General features: G+C 39.9%; 1 protein-coding gene across 1 annotated transcript in view; it reads left to right on the top strand.

The window, feature by feature from the left end:
• PIP5K1B (phosphatidylinositol-4-phosphate 5-kinase type 1 beta) overlaps positions 1-25111 on the top strand; it is a 114552-nt gene that overhangs the window by 32000 nt on the left and 57441 nt on the right. The window contains exons 2-4 of the mRNA XM_072859199.1: positions 1300-1381; positions 2015-2083; positions 21413-21543. Coding sequence (XP_072715300.1) covers positions 2015-2083; positions 21413-21543 — 200 coding nt within the window. The 5' untranslated portion in view covers positions 1300-1381. The remainder of the gene's footprint in view (positions 1-1299; positions 1382-2014; positions 2084-21412; positions 21544-25111) is intronic.

The raw sequence follows: 25111 nt of genomic DNA, 5'->3' as shown, positions 1-25111 counted from the left end.
TTTAACTGAAGTGCTTGATGTCTGTGTTCATGTACTGATAGTTACAAGTATGGACTCATTAATATTAAATGTGTGAATATAGGTAGAGTAGATAAACTACACTCAGTCTTAAAACGCTATCAAAACTGAGTTGTTGCATTTAAGTAGGAGTTTGATGTGTAGGATGATGCTAATGCACATCCAAGTAAAGGAATTATTGATTAAGATACATTAATTGCATGAAGGCTACAATGAAGAATGTAGCTAGCTGCAGTAGGAAAGTACTGGTATGTAAAGTTAGAAGTGTGTTATAAGAAGGCATTGTTTTGTTCTCAGAAAATCCAGGTTTCTATTTGTTGTCCCTTTTTTTTTGTCTGAGGTGCAGTTATTAGTCTGTTTCTCTGAAGAGGAGGAAAGCACTGTTTTGAAGCCTTTTATGAAAAGGTTTCTTAGTGGTGTTATGTATACTTTTCAGATTACTGGAAAATTAAATTCAGTGAATGAGGCATGAGAATATTTTTTTTTAAATCGATTTTTAGTTATGTACAAGATGTTACTTGTACTGATTAAAGACAAATGAGGTTTGTTTGTTTGTTTTTTCTTCCGGTGTGGTTGAGAAATTAAATTGAAGAATAGCTTTACTGATGTGGCTTAAAACAGGTGTGGAAGATGTGAGGGAGAGCTGATTCCAAAGAGGTATCAAATAATACCCAATTATGTAATATTTCTCATATGTTTAGTCAAATCATTTTAACTATGAAATAGCTCACCTCAACAAGACTACTTGCAGAAGTTACGCTGATAGTAACTACCGTTACGGAAAACTTCCAAAATGAGTTTATTTGTTATCTATGACTATTCAGTGTGCAGTCCTCCAAACCATCACTCCTATTGCTTATCTTTTTGGCTTTGGTGGAATTAAAATATGGGCTATCCCAAGTGAGTGGAGATTATAAGGTTCAGTATTTAATTTTTAAAGTCCTCGTGGAAGAGACCGTGTAATTACACAACACTCCAGAGCATGTATGCCTACTGTTCCACAAAATTGTTTTATTGTAGGGTTATTTGTGCTGTAGTGGTGAAATATCTAGGGCAAAGGGAAATTAGACTGCACTGATTCTATCCTGTGTAATACTGCTAGTTTCCAAGTACGTTAAATGACCCATTAGTAACCAAGTTGTTTGAGATGATTCTTGAAAAGCATCACCCGTAGCTGGATTCTTGCTTGGGCTGACAAATAACAGAAAAAGGAAATCTAAAGCTATTCTGTGAGATGTAAATTTGTGATGGCATAGTGATAACAGATTTTTCTTTTAATAGGTTCTGGAAGACATTAACAACACTGATGAATGGCTTGATCTTCGCTCTCAGCTCCAGATGACTTGTCCTGTTGTTCATAAGGGTGTGTATACTTCCATTGTGAAAGTGTCGGCGAAATTGAGAATGATTTTAAAACACGTCCTTGTAGCTTTTTGTTTTATTAACTTTGGCAGCCGCACTTAGAGTGTCTGACCCAAGGGACCTCTAACTTAGTGGTTTATTCCTGATCTAGTGTTGCTTTATAGCCATGATAGATGTTATGTCAAATATCTCCTTGCTCCTTTGAGGAGGTGCAGCGTACCAATGCAGCCAAAGGCCTTGGACCTCTGAGACATGCCACTGAATATCTGGTCCACAAGCTTCATAGTTTTGCCCATCATTGTACCTTTCAAGATCATCTCATGCAGTCTGCTGAGGAGCAAGATTTCATTGCAATGTCTTCCTGCAGATCTGCATACTGGTGTGGGAAAAAAGAAATAGAGGGTCCTGTAGAATCAGTCATATGCTGAACATATGCCTGGCACAGTGCTGTCTCTTTAGTCTGCCTAGAAAATCCTTCTAGGAATATCCTAGGTATGTCATTGATCTTGGTGACTTGCTGTCCTCTAAAAACTTTTAATTTAGCAAAAAATGAATAACAAATTCTACGGTGTTTTCTGAACACTTACTTTTCTAAAGCGACTACTTTGTTTATAACTTAAGCTTCTGTTGTTAGATGTCGTCTGTTACTGAAAATGGAGATGTTACTGCTGGAAAGCCAAATGAAGAGAAAACATATAAAAAGGTAAATAAGACTTACAGCCTTTTCATTGCATGTTTTTTCCTTCATATTGGTAATTCAAACCCGCTGTAAGTGAAATGTGTTTCAGAACTGACTAAATACAAGAACAAACAAAACATGTTCCATGGATTTTTTGAAAGTACTTTATTCTGTCTGTGCAAGCATAAGACATATCTACCCACTGCAGAGCTGACTACTTGAAAGCTTGTTCAGTACAGCTTTAAAATATACACTCTTGCTAGATTGATGGAAATTATTTGCTCTTAGCAACAGATACACCTCTGGGCATAAACACTGTTGTCAGAAATTTAGTATGGTAAGTTCCTGAACGCTTTGAATGTTCATGCAATGTGTCTGGACTACGAACCTACCCTACCACCTCCTCAGTGCTTTGCCAAACAGCACACTTTTTGTTTGCTTTGTTTTTTAAAACAGAAATGTTGTTTAAGAGAGGATATATTTCATGTAGGAGTATGCATCAATGGTAGCAGCATAGGGCTATTTAGATCTTGTAACAGTAGCTGATACTGGTTTTGGTTTTCTGTCACTGATTGTCTGGGACCAGCATTATTTAGGTCCACCTAGCACAGCTGATAACTAAGGGGAGCTATAAATGCACATTTTTCTATACATATTTAGACAACCACGTGTTAGCTGCTGGATTTGATAATTTTCTTGACAGATCACTTCAAAGGAGTGGTGATTTTTTTTCTTAATTTCTGTAATGTAACACAGAGATCCACATGCTCCTACAGATATACTGGGTTAGGGTTTTTAGTTTCTGAGTGTTGCCTACAGCACTGCTGGTGAAGTCAAGGCGAATAATAAGCTACTATTTCTTTTCCCACCCCTTTTCTTGGCAGCTACATTTTCAGTATCTGGGTGGCCTTAACATTCCAGATAATTTTCTCAGAAACGAAAGGAAATAATATTTGAGAAAATGCTTTTTTTCTTTTTAGGTATAGGTTATGTTCAGTCTCCCCGCGTATGACTTCAAAATATTGAAGTCTAAATTGTTCTTGATATTTAGTACGAGAAAGGAAGAAAAGTTCAGTGCCTGAGGTGGACACTTTTGTCGTTTTATATTGCTAGACTAGACAAGACAAATCCTGGTAGACCCACCACAGGTGAGTTTCCATTCCTCCCAGTCAGTCTACATGTTGTTGCTGTTCAACTCTAAATTCACAATATTCCAGAGGAAACCTTGTAAAGACTTCTTACCATGGCACAAATTCTTCTGTGTATTTACTGGAAATACATCTTTGACAAAACCTAGGATTCACAACCATATCATATTGGGAGATCACAGTGACTATCATCTCCAAATTCTGCCCTTTCCCCTGAACCACCAGTTGTCTGTACTCGTATCTTATGCCAATTTAATTCCTTTTCTTATACTTACACCCTCAGTTGTTCTGTATTCAAGATCCTGTGTTGCAAATGCCCCATAGTTTAGTGTTATCACCAAATATTATCGTTATGCTCATGCTTTTTGTGCTAATGTTAATATGTCCTGGTTTTGGCTGGGATAGAGTTAATTTTCTTCCTAGTAGCTGATATAGTGCTGTGTTTTTTGTTTAGCATGACAATAGTGTTGATAACACACTGATGTTTTAGTTGTTGATAGGTAGTGCTTACACTAGTCAAGGACTCTTCAGCTTCCCATACTCTGCCAGTGAGGAGGTGCACAAGAAGCTGGGAGGGGGCACAGCCAGGACAGCTAACCCAAACTGGCAGAAGGGCTATTCCATACCATATGACATCATGCTCAGTATAGAAACTGGGGGGAGTTGGCTGGGGGGCAGCGATCACTGCTCGGGGACTGGCTGGGCATTGGTCAGTGGGTGGTGAGTGGTTGCATCACTTGTGTTTCCTGGGTTTTGTTCCTCTCTCTCTCTCTCTTATTGTTTTCCTTTTCTTTACAATTTTTTTTTGTTGTTATTATTTTATTTTATTTTATTTCAGTTATTAAACTGTTTTCATCTCAACCCACGAGTTTTCCTACTTCTGCTCTTCGAATTCTCTCCCCCATCCCACCGGGGAAGCTGTGAGTGAGCGGCTGTGGGGTGCTTGGTTGCTGACTGGGGTTAAACCACAACACAATAAAAAAATTAATAAATTTTGACCCCACAATTTATCCATACAGTGCTTACTGGTAGCACGTCTTTGCCTGATGCTTTTGCTTTTAAGAATGTATCTCTCCTCTTAAGCCAAATTCCTTACAAACCATGAACTTCCTGTTAATTTGCACCTTCTCCAGATATTCCATGTAGATATTCCATGATTGATTTTTTTTTTACAGAATTCCAGTGAATCAACTGCATATGTCTAGAAAGTTGATTACAGGGTGAGCCTGGTAGGACCTGTGTTTGACAAAGGCATGCATTTCATGCCATCTCCCATTTAATTCCATATTTTTAGGTAACTTTCACAAGGAGATCTTGCTCTGTTGAAGTCTTGTTTACAGTTAAGACCCGCCTGTCTTTTATTGCCCACAACACTTTTCTTCACTCTTTTATACAGGTATTGCATTCACAGTTCTCCAGTCGTGTGTTGTTGCACTTGGTTTGTTTGGCTGGAAAATACTTGCAGTTCTGACCTGTGACTTCCTGTGCCACTTCCTCCAGAAATCTGGGCTGGGGAAGAGCTTGTTTCCTCAGCTGGTGCTTTTTCAGCTACTTGGGCAGTTCCTGTTCCCATCTGCCAGTGTCCGTGATGGCAGTGGAAACACTTAGGCGAGATACTTATGTAGTTCTGAGGTCAGACCGTGCTTGCTAATCCATTCTCATTGCTCAGAGGCTTCACTTCCACTTTTTTAAAACAAAAACCCAACATAATAAAGGTGAAGAAGCTTGTGCTGTTCAGCTTACAAAAGCAAAGGACAGTACCTTGGCTTGAATTGTGGCAGTTCTGGTTTTTACTCTGCTCTGCTTTGACCTCTAATCTATAGTACAAGAGCAGCTGTGTAATTGCTGTTAAGATGGGACTGAGTAAGTTTATGAAGGACTGTGTGGTATGGGACCTGTGGTACTGGTGTGTATCTTTGACCTGGAATATTCTTACCAGTGATGTGCTCCCTTGAAAAGGTCTGGTAGCCAAAGAAGTTGTGTTGTGAGATGTGGGCATGGAGGGTTTCAACGGAGCAATACAATAGCTGAAAGCAGAATGAGTAACTATCATATAGTTCAGAAACACAGTCATTAGAAAAGTTTTGTAATGTCAAGTTTTATGTGGGTAATTCAAGGGATTTTTAGTGATAATTCTGAGAGAGAATCACCCTGAAATGTGACGACAGTTTCAATCTCAACCACACCCCAGGTAAAAGGTCACCCTTGCAAAGCAGAGAGATTAGTGAAGGACGAGTTAATGTCATCCTGCCATCGTCTCCTGTTGTGGGACCCACTGGTTCCCCATGAGGACTCGGTAACAGTAACTCTTGTCAGAAGCTGTGTGGTTTGGTCTTAAATTTAAAATCTTCCTTGGGCTCTTTTTCTTCTCACAGAGCAAAATGCCAGTGTGCCTCTTTATCCTCTCCCAGCAATTGCAAAGGAGCTTGCAGATCCTGAATCTGCAGTCACTTTGTGGCAAAAAGTACATGATACTCGCATGCATGCTGGAATGTCTGTAATGCCCAAAATAAAACAAAATCTCTAGGGATAAGGGATGCACTGCTACTGCCCTGCTGAAAGGTTACATTTTCCTTGCATGGGGTGGGGGGCGAGGGGGAGCAATTCTCAGTCTGATCTAAAAAGCATAATAGCCCTTTTTTTAAACAGTTTTGCATTTTGCTTCATTATCTTGTGTGCATTCATCTTTCATAATAGCATGCAAAATTTATGTCTGTGCACCTTTAGTCATATATATATATATAAAAATTACATACAAATGGGAAAAGTGATACATGGCGTCTGCTTTGTGATGCAAAATCCAATGACCCATAAGAGAAAATGAAATAAATGTGTTGGCTTTAGAGGCATTTTCCTTGTGCCAGATCCAATGAGAAATAAGCCTAACTAATCAATATATATTAAGCAATGTTTTAGTTGCTTGACCTGGAAATGTAAATATCCCTTATTAAGAACTGTGAATTGTCTCATAAGAGAAACCTGGGGGAAAATTAGAGAAAATAATTGCAAATACGTAATTTTTTAAAATCAGTCTGTTTTATGCAAGTGTAAAAAAATTAGTATTTTTGTCTTGGAAATAAAAGGTGTTTTTTATCTAGTGTAAATGAAACTGCTTACCTTAGCCAATACAATCTGTCCCATTGATATAGAGATGAGTGATGGCTTACTAAAACCCATTTCCATCAGAAAACAAATTATTTCTAACGGCTATTTGAAGAAAAACAATTTTCTGCTGGGGCACGTAGAAAACCTTCACATTCTTTTCCTTGTAGTTCACTCCCCCTTACTTCTGAAGACTCCAGAGCAGATGATGTAGATACTGCTTAGAGTAGCAGCTGGACTGGACTGAGTAATGTGGAAAGGACATACAGCTGCAGTTGCACCTAGTGATGTGGGACTCAGTAGCTGCAGCAGATGGAGGATGAGTGGGAACTAAAGGCTCCTTAATCCTCTCCCTCTTCCGTTCCCTCTTAATTCTGTAATTCTGCCTTTTGCACGCTGTTCATACTGTCAGGGTGTGCGCTGCTGAGGGTGATGTTCTCATCTAGTGCACCTCATCTCTGAGGGCTAGTTAGCTGTGATAAATTAGTTTGTAGCTCTATGCTAAGAAAAGGCATCCGAATCATTCACTGATGAAAATGGGCAATCCTCAAAATGTGCTTGCCCTTTCTCTGTGCGTATGCATCAGTGTATTTTGGCCTTCTGTAACACTTGAGCATAATTTGGCCTTAGGAGAGTTCCCGAAGGGATTACTTGCCTGTTCATCCTGGGGGAAAAAGGAATCTTGTTTGTAATGGAAAATTTTATTTCTGACCTCTAGTATCTTTGCTGCACAGTAGCAATATGTTCCAAACATGTCCTGAATCTATGTTGATTAGTTATAAGAGTTATCCATATATTATAAATATCTGTAGTAATGAACGTTTTTCATTGTTTTTAAGTTCACCTCAGTTGGGTAAAAATTAAGTTTCTTCAGGAGAGCATCTCTAACTTCACTCAGGATAAAGCTTTCCAGAAAATAAGTAGTCTGTAGGCCTATCAGTTGCATTTCTGGGACTTTAGATTCTTCCAATATTTTCTTTATGATTTTGTTCAGCTCAGCTAGAATAGAGGTAGGTAACATCTTTATCTGAATTAATTAAATCTGAATTTCTTCAATTTCCTGCAATAGTCAAGTTTTGGCCCACTTCCCCAACAGAAGAAAATCTGACTTGCCAGCTGCATGATGTAAACACCTTGGAGCTCCAAGAAAACATCTTACATTACTAAAACCTTGTGCAAGGCCTTGCACGAGCATTGCTACAACATCCTTTCAGACTCTGAAATGCATAACTAGATCAAGACAGTGGCATGTTTTCTATTATGAATCATGCTTCTTCATTCAGCTCTAATTTTTTTTTAAACTTTTTTTTCTGCCACTGCAATCGGACATAAATGCTCTTCTGGCTTTTAATTGTCTAATATTACTTAGTCGAAGTCTTTGAGAGATGATGGAACACAACCTTCTGTTTGTTTTTTTTTTTTTCTTTTGAAAACTACAACCTTCCCTTGCATATCCTCTCTTCAAAATGCTTTTATTTAAGGTGGGTCTACTGGGCTGTTCAGCTGCAGTCATTTGCTACAAGCATTATAATCTCTGAAACTTCTCCTGGGTTTTCTCTGTATCTGTAAATTTCAAGAAGTTGCTATTTATTGAACATATATAAAATTATACATGTTCCTTTTCCAGGTTAAGTAGAGGTGGCCTGTCCACCTATGCAAAACCCGGTAATTAATGTCTTTTGGCAGGATAGATGATGCATCATGATTCTGAGCCCATATCGTCCCTACATACTATCAATACCCTGACACAAGCTTTTGTCGCCTTTGGCATTCCTGGTGGGTCCAGCTCCCACCTTACACAGATAGATAGGAAAAATCAGTTTATTAACAATTCATTAGGTAATGCAATTACAATTCATTAATTCATGAAGATCTTCAAATAGTCCATGCTTGACTAGCAAATACATGTACAATGTCCACTGAAGAAAGTAGCGCCTGATTTGATAGATGACAATCAACCTTTTCCTGTCAGGAACTGGGGAGTCCTAATTCTGCTAATAACTCATAATTGCCTTGTTACCATTTTCCACATGCTCCTAACGGAAATCTTATAAATTTAATAGTGTTTATATTTGTCAGTTCTTGAATTTGATCTTTTAGATGTTTATATTTCTTACCTTCCTCTGCTGCTGCATCAGCCAAAGATATTAATTTACTCTCATACCTAACTGTGGTGTCTACTACTAAGGCCTGATCTTCCTTAATGAGCGCTAGGTCCGGCTTATATAATACATTTTGTTCGTCTTTCAGCAGCGGTTCCTGAAATACTATCCATTCCTTCTTTTTGACCTCATCTGTCAATAATTCACATAGTTGGTTATGTCTCTTAATTCTAGCGTCCCGTACTGCTGGAAAATATCCAGTAATATGTGAACAGGTCTCATTCTCTGCCTGACAATGTCAGCACAATTTAATTTGAGTCTCTTGTCTTCCCCTTGCTAAAAATTCTCTTGTGGGGTAGACATTAGCTCATAGCTGTAACGCCATTATGAGCTTTCTGTGGGGAATGCCTCTATAGAATTCTAGCCAGTTGCTACTGGTTTTATCCTTCTCAAAGCTGGAAATTCCATGGCCTTGGAATACCAACTTGGTCTAATTCACAAATTCCTGTCTTCACCAGTTACAGGGTCTCAGAAAGGGGACTTTTGGAGCGGGCATCTCCCATTCCGAGGCTGGTTCCTCATGGCCTAATTCCTCTGATATCACCATAACTGCTTTCAGGTCCCAAATAGATGGAATTTTATCCTTATCTCCTCCTGCTGCAATCCACAATCTTTCAAATTCTTTCTCAATACCTTCCTGCTGAACAACTGCTCTTATTGTCTTATCCAAAGACTGCACGATTCTGTGTAGTCTTTGAACCTGTACACTGGGAATCAAACCTGAAAGCCTGGTAAATACCTAAATCTCCATCCCAAGTGCTGAAACGCAGGATGGCATCACAAGTACTTGCTGGAAGATGTAACCATTCCTTGATGGCCACTTGAATTTCCAAGTCAAGGGTTTCTGGGTACATAGCTTTCATGTTGGCCTGGTCTGCCAAGTAGATCAATCGCGGAATAGTACATCCGTTCAAGATGTCAGCTTTCTGAAATGGCTTTAATGCAGCCTTCCCAATTCATTGTAACCATCCCTTCACTTTTTACATTAGTTCCAGTTTTCATATTCCAGTCCATGGGTTGATACATAAACCCAGGTACTTCTCAGAGCTACTGAGTTCAGTCATATTGGGGGGGTGCCGTTAATTGTCTGTGAAGGGTGGTCATTGATCGTATATGAATCTTTTATCGTTGATTGATGTAAAAGCCGTGGCACTTCTCCCCTTGCATCTTGAGGCCAGTTAGTTTGCAAAAGACCTCCAAAATTGCAATGTTTTTCTTCATTCCTCCCGTGATCCACTCAATGACCAGTACCAGGTCATCTGTGAAAGCCATAGCTGTTATATTTTTTTCAACGGTGTTGGAACCCACTTCCTTCTTCCTCCAACTTTCCCAGTAGCGGGTCCACCAATAAGTTAAATGGAATTTGGGATGTTGCATTGTCCTGTTTTACACCAATCCGAATCCCAAAGGGATCTGACTGTTCAGTCTTCATGTCAATATGAGTGCTGATGTTGTGATACAAATTTGTAATCAGGGTGATAATATGATTGTCCACACCCTTCTATTTAAGAGCCAGAATTATGTGAGAGTGGTCCACGGTGTCAGAGGCTTTCGCTAAATCAACTATGACTATCCCCAGGGGTCGGTGTTCCTTTTTAGCATTACTAATTAAAAGCTGTAATAATTTCAGATTTTCTGCACATCATGATGACTTAATGAACCCCCATTGTCATGGATTAATGGGACATGACTTAGTCAACCTTGCTGTAAATTTCAAGAAGTTGCTAAGTTTACAGTGTGAATACCACCTAAAAAATGTCAGTCACTCTAATCTAAGAACTTAGTTAATGGAAGAGAAACTTCACAGGTATATATTCAATGTAGCTTTTAAGGGAGAGGATTCAAATAACTTTGAGACCAAAGAAATCTTAAATTACGCAAACTGTGGCCAGCTCTTTGAGGGTGGCACTTTTTTGGTTCATTCGTTTGGTTTGGTTTTAGGTTGGTTTGTTTTGGGATTTTTTTTTAATTGTTTGTTTGTTTGTTTTTCAGAAAGAGTTCAATAAAGAGAGGGAAAAAAAAAAGAGAGGCTGCGGTTATTTGCTCCATTTCATCCTTGAAGATCCTAAGTAAAGTAGCAAGGGAGCCTGGCAACAAAATGCAGACTGTAGCTTCTCTTGGATATCCTTCACAGTTTTGTCACTGAAATCTGTAATATGCAATAGCCACTTTTTTTCATTTCCTCCTGATATTTTGCACTTTGTTGTGAGAAGCTGCTGACACACAGGTAGCTTTCGCATTACAATGTCATCAGTCACACAGTAGTCCCTAGATCTGCTTCCTGACAAAACAGATTTCGGTAGCATCCTGATGCTTGATACTAGGATGGTGGCAAGAATGGGGCACAGACAGGTCTGTCAAAGCCCATTAAGTGCATAGAAGAAAATCACACCAGAAAACAAAGCAAATATATATAGTGCACTTGTTGTGGAAACCTGCTGCTAGATTACCAAAATCTGTACTTGTAATCTGAAGGCTGCCACACGTGTGTACAATTAGGCTTTGTTTCTCGTTATTACGTATCTTGTGGCTCTTCTGCTTAGCCTATTACAAACACTAACCTTTTCAAAACTGCGTATCGTAAGTGTGAGTCACTTTGCCCAGGAGCAAAGGGAATTTGCCTGAGTAAAGGAAACCAGCTACCTATTGTTAGAGCTTGCAACATGTACAAGCAGCATTGTTGCATCACTTTTGGCATTGGCTTATGCCCTGTGTCTAATGTCTGCACGTAGGGTACTTATTCTTGCAGGCATTAGAACGTCGCTACTGGAGGTTTTGCTGCACTGGGACCTATGTTTTCAATAGCAGACTCTTGAGCACTTTGTATGTCTGCAAAGATACTGAAATGACTGTCTTTAGTGGCTTTGCCTGGAGCAGTGGCTACTACCAGACTTACAGGTCTCAAATTCTTTTTCTCAGAGAGACAGAGAGAACCAAAATGCTTAGATTCATGGTTATTCCTGAAACTGCAGCATAAATGTTTTGAAATGGAGGAAAATGAATTGAAAGCCGTGGAGTCACCTGAATCCAGTTGTGGAAAATGAAGAGAGATCACCTTCAGCTTGGGTCAGAAAATCATTCTGATAGCAGTTGAGCTGGAAAAATCTAATGTGTAGATGTCTTAACTGTTTTGTGGGACAGCATCCCGACAAAGTTGCTAAAATTATTCAAAGAACTACAAGAAAACTACTTTCACCAACTTTAAACAGTGATTATATAAAGAGGAAAAAAAAGATACAATATTATCAGTTGCACTTGTTTAATGATCTAGCATTTATGCTAGCGTTCAGCATAGTATGCCAGAAAAATATAAGGTCTACTGTTTATATTTTAATAGCACAACTATTGATATGTATAATATAGAAAGCACAGCCAACACTATATAGAGCAGCATGTAGTGCTGCATTAGTTTGTACTGAGGCATTGCTCTAGGGTGCAGAGAAAAAGAATGACAAAAGAACATGGCATGGCCCAGTATAATTTCAACTTTCTGAAAGGAGATACACCCTGGATATTTCTACTCTTTGCTGCAGACCTTTATTTTTCTCGTTCAATGGGACCATTTCTAATTACATCTGCATTGTACAAATACATACCTGTCTGTTTTTCTGGTTATTTTGAGTTATATATTGCCTTATTATAAGAAAAACAATGGGTAGAGTTTTCCTCTGGAGGTTACAGCTGCTTCTTGCAAAGCAGACTAGTGGCACTAAGGTAATTTTGTTCTGTAGGAGGGAAGAACAACTTAGTAATAGACATTCACCCCCAAAGACACACCTCCTCCCCCCCGCAGCAGCAAGAGCCAGAGGTGAGGGTGATGGGCAGAACTCCAGCTTCATGAAGTGTGACCTGCAGCAGCTGGGCAAACATTTGATAGAAGAACAGTGTGAACTGAAGGAATAGTGAAGGAGTACTGTGGCTGTAGTGACCCATAGTTACAAGTTGTGGAGAAACAGTAAAACTAGTTCAGTCAGTGGGATTTTCTAGTAACTCTATTTTTATGTCCCTGTTTGTGATTCAATGTAAAAGGAAATTGATAGCTCAAATGTGGCAGCTGCAGAGAGCATGCTGAGATGGGGCAGCCACCTCCAGAAGCTTCAGCAGAAGCAGCTGCAAGAAATGTTGTTTCAATGGGACTGTAAGCACAGCAGGCACTCAAAAACGAGAGCGCTCTGGTGCAGAAGCAACGGACTAGGCAATAATCACACGTATGTCTTGAATCTAATTGCAACTTCTTAATGTTCAAAGAGAGTTCTTTTTAAATGTCGCTTGAAGAAGACATACTGTTTTTCAACAGGCACTCTCCTCAGGTGGTTTGGCTTAACGGTTTACACAATTTATGGAGGCTTAGTATCTTTTCAGGGCTCTAGAAAAGATAAACTGTGTTTGCCTGGGAGTGATAGTGTGCATGGATTTCTGGTACTTAAGGTAACCAGTATAAGTGCAGAACAAATGTGTACTTGTAGTAGAAAATTCACACCTGGCCTAACCTCTGTTGCTTGAATCATTTTGACCAAGTGACACCCTGTGGATTTCTTTTTTTTTTTTTTTAACTTCTCTGAGAATGCTGCTTGAAGGAAGGCAGCTATTCTACACCAGTCCAGTTCATTAAGTCCCACCAAGCAGCAGAGTGGGCTGGTGAGGGAGGTGAGAGCAGGCATCTCCACAGACAGTAGTAGAAAGAAATGAACTAATGGCAGCTACATTGTGGGAAGCATGGCTGCAGAGCAGCGTTAATGAGTGGTGGTTTCTGCTCACATGCCTTTTTCTCCCCATCTCTTATGCAGAACTGTGATAACTAGGTATCTCTGCCATTTCATTAGGCAGATTTTAAAACCTGTTTGAATGACAATAGTACAGAGGGTGAAAGAAAGCAAACATCATCTTGCGTTCCAGAGTGATAATGAGGTGGAGTTGCTGAGACAGAGTCCATTTTTTTCATTGCTTTATAGCACCTGCAATAAGTCAAATGCCTTCTGGAAGAATCACCATCTTTGCCCCAGAAAGTTCATAGGCCAAACTTCAGCTGTGATAAAATGAGTTATAAAAACGGAGAACAGATAAACAAGGGCAAAGTTTACATCCACGCAGTCCTAAAGGATGTCCCTAGGATGTCTACTTTTAAAGAAGGCAAGAATGTTAGAGTTACATTTTTCACGAGCTGCTTGTGGGGAATGCATAAAGACTTAGCAAATAACAATTGAGAATTAAAAGAAGGATAGGAAAATAACTTTGTGAATGAGAGTAGAGGAGAACTTCTATTAAATTAAATGAAGCTTGCATTCCACTCAGTTCCTCTCTGCTCATGGTTTCTTAAAATGATTTGTTTTCTGTCATTAATAGTCCCATACAAATACGGAGAAAATACAAGAAAACTTGTTTAAAAGAATAAACCTGTTTACCATATCTGAAGTCTTTGTGCACTATGTACACAGAGCCAATCCTTTACTGTCACATCAGTGGTTAGTTAGGCTTGCCAGCCATTTACAACTTTCACACTCTAATGGAAATAATTATTTGGCAATGTATAAGATACTTTCTGGAATTATAGTACCTATATTTTTGTCATCTCTGGATTTTTTTTTCAAGGACAGACTTTTCCAGACCTTTCCATAGCCTTGTCCCTAACTTGCACAGTTGTTAAATAGCTTCAGTTCAGCTGATTTTTTTGTTATCTGAATGTAAACTGCCTTTACATACATTATGTGTGTCTGAGTAACACCTTCCTTTTATGAAAATAACAAATTTAAATTTTACAGAACTAGCCTGAAAGCGATTATCTGTAAGAAAAACAATGTTAAAATCCTACCTAGTACATTCGTGGGATCCTGCACAAACTTAATACCTGATTTGAAAGGATTTAAGTTCTCATTTATTTTGCTACTTTTAAAAAGGATTTCAGCTTGGAGTGATGTAGAGTGAGTGGAAGCCCCATCCATAGAGAATAGTAGTTAATGAGACAGCACATCTAGTGCTAGAATATTTATTGGTGATGCAGATATTCTATATACCTAACTGTCTGTGTTCTGTATTATATTCTGTTTTCATCATGTAACCTGTTGTTATGCTTTATGACTTTTCATATAATTTTTCATCTCTATAGGCCTTTTAGCAATGCTGTACAACAAATATAGAGAAAATACATAGTTATTTTTGACAAAAAGGGGCAAAGGTATGTTGCGCAGGGATAAAACTGTGGAGAGGCAGTAGGCAGGAGGAAGAATTAAGTTTAGTTTTGAATATGTTCTTATTGTGGACAGCAAGGCAGATTAATTAAAATAAAAAATGTGGGAATACTAAAGGTGTAATTACCTAAACATTATGAGATACAGTGAAGGAATTTTGTAGCTTGAGGTAAAAATAACAAAGTCATTACAATAAATCCCTCTATTATTTGCTGATCTATTACTTGGATATAGAGCAATCTAAAGAGGTAGGGTGATCCTATTTGATGAATGTGGAGCTGGGTCTAGCAGAGTCTGTCTGGGAGGCTTTTTGTCTCAACAGTTTAGAAATTGTGGGACTTCTCCTGGAGCACTTTCTCCCCAGTACATCTCTTCCTGAAATGCAGCCCTTTTCCCTTTGCTGATCTGTTCCCATTTAACAGGCAACTGGTGGTAGGTGGAGGAGAAATGTCCCTACCTGCTTTGAAATACTGGCACTCTGAGGCAGTAGTACAAGGAATGGGCAATTTCTCAGTTTGCATGGCTGCAGGAATTGTAATTTACATTATACTTAATCATATAGTTTCATGCTTTCCTTCCCAGTATCTACGTAAGGTACAGTTTAACCTGAATTTGTGTGAAAGTCTTGCTTTTCTCTCCTGAACTAATTTTTGTTGAAAACCTGGAGTGGGGAGAAACTGTACCTGATTCTGGTTGTGGATTGGAGAGAAATCCAGGGGTCCCACTACCAAGACAAGAGTGTGCTGGCCATATGGCACAAAGCACTGAGCTAGCATAAATTCAGTGCCCATTGAGATGTGTTCAGGAGGCGATGACACATTAATTTTGAGCAGGTCGGCTTTTTGCTGGTTCAGACTTCACTTGTCCTGCACCCAGTAGCAAGACAAATATAAGCCCTATCTGATTTGTTTTATGCTGTGAGGGTGTGATTTTTTGTTTGTTTGTTTTATTCAGCTGGATGGCTGACATAGTGCTTATGTGATCGGGGGACTGATCCTGCTGAAAACTTGTAGTTGTATGAGCTCTTTTGTAACTGGTTGGCTGGACGCTGAGAAACTGTTGCTGGCACAGTGGGAAGAGTACCAATGCATAGATTTTGGGGGCTGGACAGGAAGGAGCAGGTCTGTTCTGTTCAACAGTAGCATCAGAGATGAATATTAGTGTAAGTTGATAAGACCTCGGCTGGTCTGAGAGAGATTAGATTGTGTACCTACACCCATTCAAGTTTATGCTGTTACGTGTTGCCAAGGTCAGATCCTGGCCTGGCACATTAGGATCCACAGTATCAGAGCCAATAAAAGGTAGCTTAGTCTGAAACTGGCAACATTTTTGTGTTTCTGTCTTCATTGTCAGTACAAAAACCACCAAAGCACCGTGCAATAGACAGTGATACCCTGTAATCAGCAAAAGGAGGATGTTAAAACTTTTGCTTTGTTGTGCCCCTTTAGGTAGCGAAGACAGTTGTTACAGTGTGCACCATTTGCTACAAATCCAATTAGTTTCATAGTCTGAAATTCATCAGCTGAAGTTGTTTATCCTGCTGATTATTCTCATCCTTTCATTTCTTGGAGCTTCAGAAGGTGTTGATAATAGGTTAAATGATCCAAGAGTCACTGTACAGTCACTGTATGCCGTCAGCTGTACAGTTACAGCTGATACATGGGCTCAGGGCCACTTTGTGAACCTCTGCATGAGGCTAATAGGAAGAAAAATTTACTTCAGCCTCCAAAAGAGAGAACTCGTGGCACAGAAGGATGCTGAATTTTATTGCTTTCTCTACAGCAGAAGAGTATTCAAGAAGAATTGAAAGAAATAAGGGGCTTAGGTTTGATACTAGATTTTGCTGCATTCATGGGCATTCAGGGAGGTGCCTGAATAAGGAAAAATGTGTGAGAGAATTCAATTTTTCCATTTGCATTTGTAGATTCCAATAAATGTATTTTTGTAGTAATAAAATGGATGAATCAAGAACATTTCCCCTAAGGGTTGAGGAGCAGCTTTTTTATCTCTTCCTTGGATTCTGTTCTTAATCACAAAATAATAATAATAAAGAAGTTGGACCAAGACAAGTGTTTGTATTGAGACAAATTCCAAGGTTTGCTTTGTTTTTGTTTTAAGGCCTGTGAAAACAAAAACTTGTCATTTGCTAAGGGGATATTGGGTGACCAGCCTTTTTTGGTGTTAACTTATGACAGTGGTTCACCAGCAATTGACTTCTGGCCAGCAATTGCCTTCAGCATGCTGTAACTACTATCAATTTGTTTTAAAACAGTTGTTAGAGTATCCCGAATGATTTCGTAACATTGCTTTTCTGTTAAACCCATTGCTGTGATTGCTGCACAGGTGATGGGTGATTACTAATGGCACTCTTGAACAGGAGTGGAAATTAACAAGAAGGTAACCTTGTAGGTGAGGTCTGCACCATACTAGTAGAAGGCCTTACATTCTGCCCTCTGGAGACTGCAGATCTTCTTTTGAATTCAGAGAAATCCTACAGAAACTGTTTATGAGCTTGAAAGGTGGTCCAGAATTCTCCTCTTGAAATCACATTTCCAGATTACCTGCCTTGTTTTTTGGTTTTTTTGTTTTGTTTTGTTTTGTTTTTTGAATGGCTTATCCTCTCTCATTAATAAAATACTGTACTGTGCTATCTGCTGCTCTTTCAGACACAGTCCCTTGCTGTGGCAGTGAACAAGATGGGCATCCAGCTATGAAGCAAGAACTCTATTTGTATGTGTATTGGTTTGATCAAAGTTACATAATTACTGCTTTTGTTGGGTATTAATCATTCATGAATAGAGGCCTTTCAAGGAAAGAAAAATGTGAATCTTGTTATGACACAAAGCCAAATCTTTTTAATAGTCAAAGCAGCAGTCTAAGAATGGTGGTGTTGTTTGTTCCCACCAAATTGCCTGTCCTGAACTGTTACGCAAGTGCAAGTTCTGCTTGGTGTGCAGTCTTAATTATTTAGGAGCTACACATCTCTGTCTTTTCTTTTCTAAAAATAAGCAGTCACTCTAGCATATGCTGTTCCAAGAACTATAACAAGAGTAGTTTTGTGTACTTGAACCCTTTCTTATGTAATTCCCACTCCTGAAATGTTTTTCTTCAAGTGCTGAAGTAGTTCTGACCATGAAACTTCTGGTGTTCTTTGCTTCCACTGGCACAGTCTCTTGCTTGTTTGGTGGGTGGGAGGTAAAACCTGAAAACAGGAACCAAAATGGTATCTTCAAACTGGTGAAAATACACCATGCCAAGGGAAGATATTCCCTTCCCGTTAGCCGCCTTTCCCTTCGCAATGGTTTTCTTTATTCACTCCTTCCATCTTAAGAATTCTTTTCGTGACTAATTTCTTATTTTGACTCAGTTCTGCCATTTTTTTTAATCCATCCAGCTGGATTGTCAGTGTGAGAGTTTCAGAGATGGTCTCAATTTACATATATATACAGTATCTATCACAATTTGGCACTGTCCTTTTGAACCCTTCTCTCCCCTGCAAGCCCTGTTTGTTGAATTTAAGTAATTTAATTCTGTGCGTATAGATTTTTATAGAGATATTTTTCTTTCCTCATCACTTTCATTTCTCTCTGGATTCTCCCCAGTTAATGCACCTCTTGCATTGACTGTTAAGCAGAACTTAATAAATACATTTGTATCCAGAATCTGCATTTAAACCATTAGCTTGCACTGTGATGCCTTGGCATGCATGTACAATCGCCTGGAATTTGTGACTGTTTTTTCCAGAAGATAATGCATGCTGTTTTAAAATCCTAAAGCAGTTTGAATGTCCAGCTAGACTGGAAATGTCTTAAGAGGTTTGTGATGGGTGGCTATAGGCTGTTCCATAAAGACAGGCAGGGAGGAAGAGGAGGAGAAGTCGCTCTCTATGTTAAGGAAAACCTTGAAAGTAAAGAAGTTAACTACGGTGATTGTGGAAGCCCCATCGAATGCCTCTGGGGCAAGATCGGAGGGGTTGTCTCCAAGGGGGATCTTACAGTAGGTATCTGCTACTGACCTCCAAACCAAGATGATAAGGCCAATGAAGCAATATTTGGGTCACTTAAGCAAGCTTTGGGTCAACAGAACCTGGTTCTTATGGGTGACTTCAACTACCCAGACATTTGTTGGAAGAACAATACAGCAGCTCACATGTCATCCATCAGGTCCCTGGAATGCATGGACAACTGCTTCCTCATACAAATGTTAGATGTGCCAACCAGGAATGAGGCATTGCTGGACTTGCTACTCGCAAGAAAACCTGCTTTGTAATATCTCAGTTAGTGATAGCCTTGGCTGCAGTGATCACAATATTGTGGAGTTTGGGATCCTGCTGAGCACACTGAAGGTTAGTACTAAGACAAAGATTTTAGGTTTTAGAAGAGCAAACTTCAGCTCGCTCAGAGCTCAGTTGGAAGGGATTCTGTGGGAAGCTTCCATGGAGGATAAAGGAGCTAGCAAGTGCTGGAGGTTTTTCAAGAACACTCTCCTGGAAGCACAAAAACAGTTCATCCCCTTTAAAGGGAAGGGAAGTAAGCGGAGCAAGAGACTCCCTTGGCTTAACTGCAACCTTTTGAGTCTGCTCAAAACCAAAAGAGAAGCGTACCAGAGGTGGAAAAGCAGACAAATACCTGTTGAGAACTACAAGGGCATTGCCATGGCACGCAGAGATGCAGTTAGGAAAGCAAAATCTCAGCTCGAATTGAAATTTGCCAGAGATGTCAAAAACTACAAGAAAGGATTCTTCAGGTCTGTAGACAACAAGCAGAAACAGAAGGAAAATATTGGTCCGCTGTCAAACAGGAGAGGTGAATTAGTCACCAACAGCACTGAAAAGGCAGAGGTTCTCAACACTTCCTTCACCTCTGTCTTTACCAGCGCTGTTGGCTCCCAGGCCTTGGGAGCAAAAATCCAGGTTGGTGCAAACACGGACCCGCCATCAGTGAAGGCAGAGTTGGTATGAACTATTACAGGAGCTTGACCCCTACAAATCGATGGGCCCTGGCGTTATGCACCCAAGGGTGTTAAGAGAGCTGGCTGACATCATTGCGAGGCCACTCTCCATAATCTTTGAGAAGTTGTGGAGATTGGGAGACGTCCCAGAAGACTGGAAGAAGGCTGATGCCACCTCCATCTACAAGAAGGGCTTAAAGGAGGATCCAGGAAATTATAGGCCCATCAGTCTTACTTCAGTCCCAGGGAAAGTTATGGAACGAATCCTCCTGGGGGCTATCACAAGTCAATGGAGCACGTGACTGGGAAAAGCCAGCACGGGTTCACCGAGGGCAAATTGTGCTTGACAAACCTGATCACCTTCTACGACAAAGTAACCTGCTCGGTTGAGGTGGGTTGAGCATTGGACATCATTGTCTACTTGGATTTCTGCAAGGCTTTCGATACAGTTTCCCACAGCCTCCTCCTAGAGAAACTGATACATTAAGGTCCAGACAAGTGGTCTGTGCGGTGGGTGGGGAACTGGCTGGCAGGCCGCACCCGGAGGGTGGGGGTAAATAGCTCCTTTTCAAACTGGCAACCTGTCACAGGTGGGGTCCCCCAGGGACCAATATTGGGCCCAACACTGTTTAATATCTTCATAAGCGATCTGGATGATGGGATCAAGTGTACCCTGATGAAGTTTGCCGATGACACCAAACGGAGTGGGGAAGTGGATACTTCAAAAGGGAGAGCCACCCTGCAGGGAGACCTGGATAGGCTGGAAGAGTCAGCTAACAAGAACCTCATGAAGTGCAGCAAAGACAAATGTAAGGTCTTGTACTTGGGAAACCATAATCCAAGAGTGCTGGGATCTACCCAGCTGGGGAGCAGCTCTGTGGAAAGGGACCTGGGGGTCCTGGTGGACAGCAAGCTCAACATGAGTGAACAGTGTGCTGCTGCAGCAAAGAAAGCCACAGGATGCTGAGTTGCATCAACGAGGGCATCACCAGAGGAGATAAAGAAGTCATTATCCCACTGTACTCAGGGCTTGTCAGGCCACACCTGGAATACTGTGTTCAGTTTTCGTCCCTGCTGTACAAAAAAGATGTGGACAGTCTGGAGAGAAGGGCCACAAAGATGATCAAAGGACTGGGAAGCCTGCCGTATGAGGAAAGGCTGAGAGAACTGTGTTAGTTCAGCCTTGAGGAAAGAAGGCTTAGGGGAGACCTTATCACCATGTTCCAGTATTTGAAGGGTGGCTACAAAGAAGATGGAGAGTCCCTTTTTACAAGGAGTCACAGGGAAAAGATGAGGGGTAATGGGTACAAGTTACTCCTGGGTAGATTCTGATTGAACACGAGGAAAATTTTTCACAATGAGAACAATCAGCTGTTGGAATAATGTCCCCAGGGAAGTGGTGGATTCCCCAACATTGGACACTTTTAAGATTCAGCTGGACAGGGTGCTGGGCCATCTTGTCTGGACCGTGCTTTTGCCAAGAAAGGTTGGACCAGATGATCCTTGAGGTCCTTTCCAACCTGCTGTTCTATGATAAGTTATAACCCAATGTCTAAATTTTTTGGGTAATTTAAAAAGTCTCAGTCTGTGCAACCAAAGAATTGATTTTTGTAGTTTTTGCTCCAACATAGTGTTTCTTTTAAATGTTTTAATTGAAAAGCAGTCATCTCTCTGAGGCCTAGGAGGTGAAGATGACATGGCGTTGTTGTTATGAAAATTATTAAGAGTTTAGCATATAACGTTACTGATAAAGAACAGAAATCTATTTTTAGCAAACTCATGCTTGAATTCTTACTTTCTATGCAGACTGCATCCTCAGCTATTAAAGGTGCTATCCAGCTGGGAATCGGATACACAGTAGGAAACCTTACTTCAAAACCAGACAGAGATGTTCTTATGCAAGACTTCTATGTAGTGGAAAGTGTCTTCCTACCAAGGTAAGGACAAGCCTTTTCAATTTATTTTCAATAGAATTTAATAGTGAAACTAACTACATATTTCCAGTTCTAACAAAAAGGGGTTAGAATAAGTTTAATGTCTGAGAACTTGAAAATTTTCCTGTCTTAATGTTGTCATTGAAAGTGAAGGTAGGGAGAAAACAGGGAAGATCACACTTCAACTGAAGATTTGAGACTTGTCACTTCTAGAGAAGGAAAGTAATTGTGACACTTTCAATTAAAGGAGCTGTTAATTACAATTGGAAGCGATTTGTGGATCTGTATGCAATTAAGTATTTTGTCCAACATTTATGTTTGTTTAGTTTCAGTTTAGTTTCTAAAAACTGAGAATAATACTTGCCATTTTGTTGAGGCAAGTATTTGTCAAAATTTTGTCAAAATTTATGAAAATTCAAGTCCTGCAGTGTTAAGAGTAACACAGGAATTTACACAACACTATAAAATTCTAAGCAGGACTTTAGCCTGTGATGAGGCTCAGCTTTTACTAGCTGACTACAGGTTGTGCACCATTACTGCTTTGCATTTGGCCACCTCAGCTTGTATCACTGCCAAGTTGATGGCATAGAATTTGTAATAATACAGTTATGCTGATGAGAGAAATCAAGATCATACTCATTTTGGCGGTTCAGAAGCTGAAGTACAGTGCCATGTTACTTTTCCAAGTTACATTTGCTAGGAATGGACGAAGAAGTTTTATGAAAAATGTATTTCAAAACCAGGATGACTTGCTCTGTTCAGTGTTGTCTGGGTTCTTAGAAGTGCTAAGTACCAGTAGTGCCCATCATTTCCATAAGGACATGCAATGTATGCAGTATTCCCTGAATTTGGCAATGCTTTCTATGAGTTTTTCAACATTTTGTTCACGAGCAGTTTCAGTGCTACTTCATAAACTGTTTCTAATAATTTACAATCCTTAAAAATTACTGGTGTCACTAAAACGAAATTAAACTGACAATGGACAAAATAACTGCAGGCACTTTAAAGTTGATCTCTTGTAAATTGGCTTGATTCAACTCCTGTTTTCCTCTGAACTGAGATATCCTTTAAGGAGAAGAAAATTTATTTCTTATGTGAAATGAAGCTTTTACATTACATTCTTTAGTTCCTAGTAATTGAGGGTATTAATATCCTTGTTCTGCTGTTAACTATAACGTTTGTGCACAGTTTAGTACTCTTTCTCTTGTAGATTAGGTAAATATAGAGAAGTTAACTATGTGCATGTGTTTTCATACACTGTAATCACAAAATTTTGTTTGTTTAAAAAAAAATCCAAATTACAGCTGAGAAATTTGCATATCATGTAACAAAGTTTTTATTGGTCTCAAAAATGGATTGAGAGGGAGTGAGCCATCATATTTGTGAAATGTGTGACTGTGACAGTGATGCAGGCTTCTGTAGTTTGTTTGGCTGTGATAAGCAGCTTTGTTGTTCATGGAAATTAAATGAAACATACATGCTAAAACTGTTTTATTACATGGCACAGTTTTGGGAAAAAAAAATCTAATCTCTACTTTTTTTAACATAGTTTTAAAGGAACACTTAAAATGGTTTGTAGTCCATAGCATTGCATATGTCAAAGGGATTTCCCTGTTTTGTGTTGGTTTTAAGGGAGAGCTGGAAGAGATCCGTCTGGCTTAAAAAGAAAACAAATGCACTAACATAAAATCTATTATAAAAGTTTTAGTAGCACCTTTCTGGACAGTTTCCTATAAATAAGTAAATAAATCATATAAGGAAAATTAGACAAATGAAAGTAATGGCCAGAGCAGCATAGCTTTTTTTTTCGCATAGCTATCTAGTAAGCAGGAGTATATAACAGTGAGTCATCTTGATGGTAACGAAGAGCCTCTCTATAAAGAGCATTTGCTGATAACATTCTCTGTGAAACTAAAAATTGGCTATTCATAGCAATCTCTTAAAACCATGACACTTGATTTATTATGCTAGTGCACAGAAATGTGAAATTTCAGGTCCTTCCTATGTCTGAATGTAACATGCACATTCATTTATCTAAAATGGTTTAAATCCAAAGTAGTATTAGTTTGCATAAATTGTAATAATTTAGGAGTGCACATAATGATACAGCCTTCTTTCTTGCTGGTTGAGGGTGTTGGGACGTTGAGACTTTCATGATGGCATTATGAGGATTGCTCCTGAGTTATATCTATAGGTAGCTTCATTACCCTAGTTGGAGGTAAAAAGCTAAGGTTGCATGTTCTTTCTGGATAAGGCTGCGCTCCCAAGGTGCACCTCAGGTGCTCTTCACTTTTTCCTAGGATGGTACCTGCATGTGAAGGCAGTATTGCTAAAAGTTATTACTTTAATGACTTTTTTTTTCCCTTTTGGATTGGTCTGGGTTGAAAACAATTAGTTGAAACTAGTTACAGCAGCAGGTCCAGTGGGCTGACCTCTACCTGGAAGCACCACGGAGCAAGCCAGGGTTAAGTAAGCTTTTTGCCAAATGTCTGCAGCTGAAGGAGAACCTGACAGTGCAGCAAGCGTGGTGCTGAAAGCAGGCGCTTACCAAGCAAGGAGCAGCATTTTGCCACTTGCTTTGGGTACACATAATTCAGCTGCAACTCCAACCAAGCTATTAGCTGAACTTGCCTTTCATTGTGGCCAATTCACAGCAACCTGCCTCTTCGCAAGCTGTCCTGCTCCGCCTTCCTTCCCGTGTTTTCCCTGCGCCCACCTCGCCTCATCCGGGTCTGGCAGCGAGGTGAGAGGACAGCTGTTTTGCAGAGTAGTAGGCACACCTGCTGCTCCGACGGCAACAGGAGCACCGTTACGGTGGCAGTGATAAAATAGACCTGAGCTAACAGAAGTGCGATGAAACAGTAGCCTCCACGCCAGTGAGCAAAGTAGTGTTATCTGTGCCCTTTTACTGTTAGGGGAAAATAGTCAACAGTTGTTTATAAATTTTATCAGTTCCAGAAAATAAATAGTCTCTGCGTATCTCAGCCCCTGACGTAAACCTCAGCACCGCCTGTACCTCAGCTTTGGTAACCATAGCAAAACACTTCCAGCTGTGTTCAGGATTCATGAAGGAGGGAGAAAGACGCCAGGGGAAAAAAGTAGTCAGTTCAGACCCGAACATAACTGCCCTGCTTACTGTGGAGGCTACTGATGCAAATCAGGAATAACTCCATGGATTGCAGGTTATGCCTGCTCCAGAGTTACTTTGTAACTGGGTTAAATTGGTCAGATTTTAGCCCAGATTCATTTAGATATTTATTTCAGGAAGTGACTTTGAGTGAAGTACAGGTATCTGTACAGTGGGTGGATTTGCATTGCAAAGGTGCTTGCTTTCATTTGTACATTGTAGTGGTGGAGGGGGTGGAAAAGTGCCTTTGTTGCTTTCTGCTTCACGTTGCAGCATCCCCTTCGTCCTTTCTCTTCGGGCTGCCCAGGAATTTATAAGATGTTGCTTTTGGGAACTAAGTGAGGTACTATTAGGAGCTATAAAGGAACTATTAAAGGAGTTCATTGAGAACCATCGTCCAGATTGAGTTTAAATGGCACTATGCAAATATGCTCCTTGGACTGA

Source organism: Ciconia boyciana, chromosome 4 (genome assembly GCF_034638445.1).
Source record: "Ciconia boyciana chromosome 4, ASM3463844v1, whole genome shotgun sequence".
NCBI lineage: Eukaryota > Metazoa > Chordata > Aves > Ciconiiformes > Ciconiidae > Ciconia > Ciconia boyciana.
The sequence above is the reverse complement of the archived record's forward strand: the minus strand, read 5'-3'. Positions and strand labels throughout refer to the sequence as shown.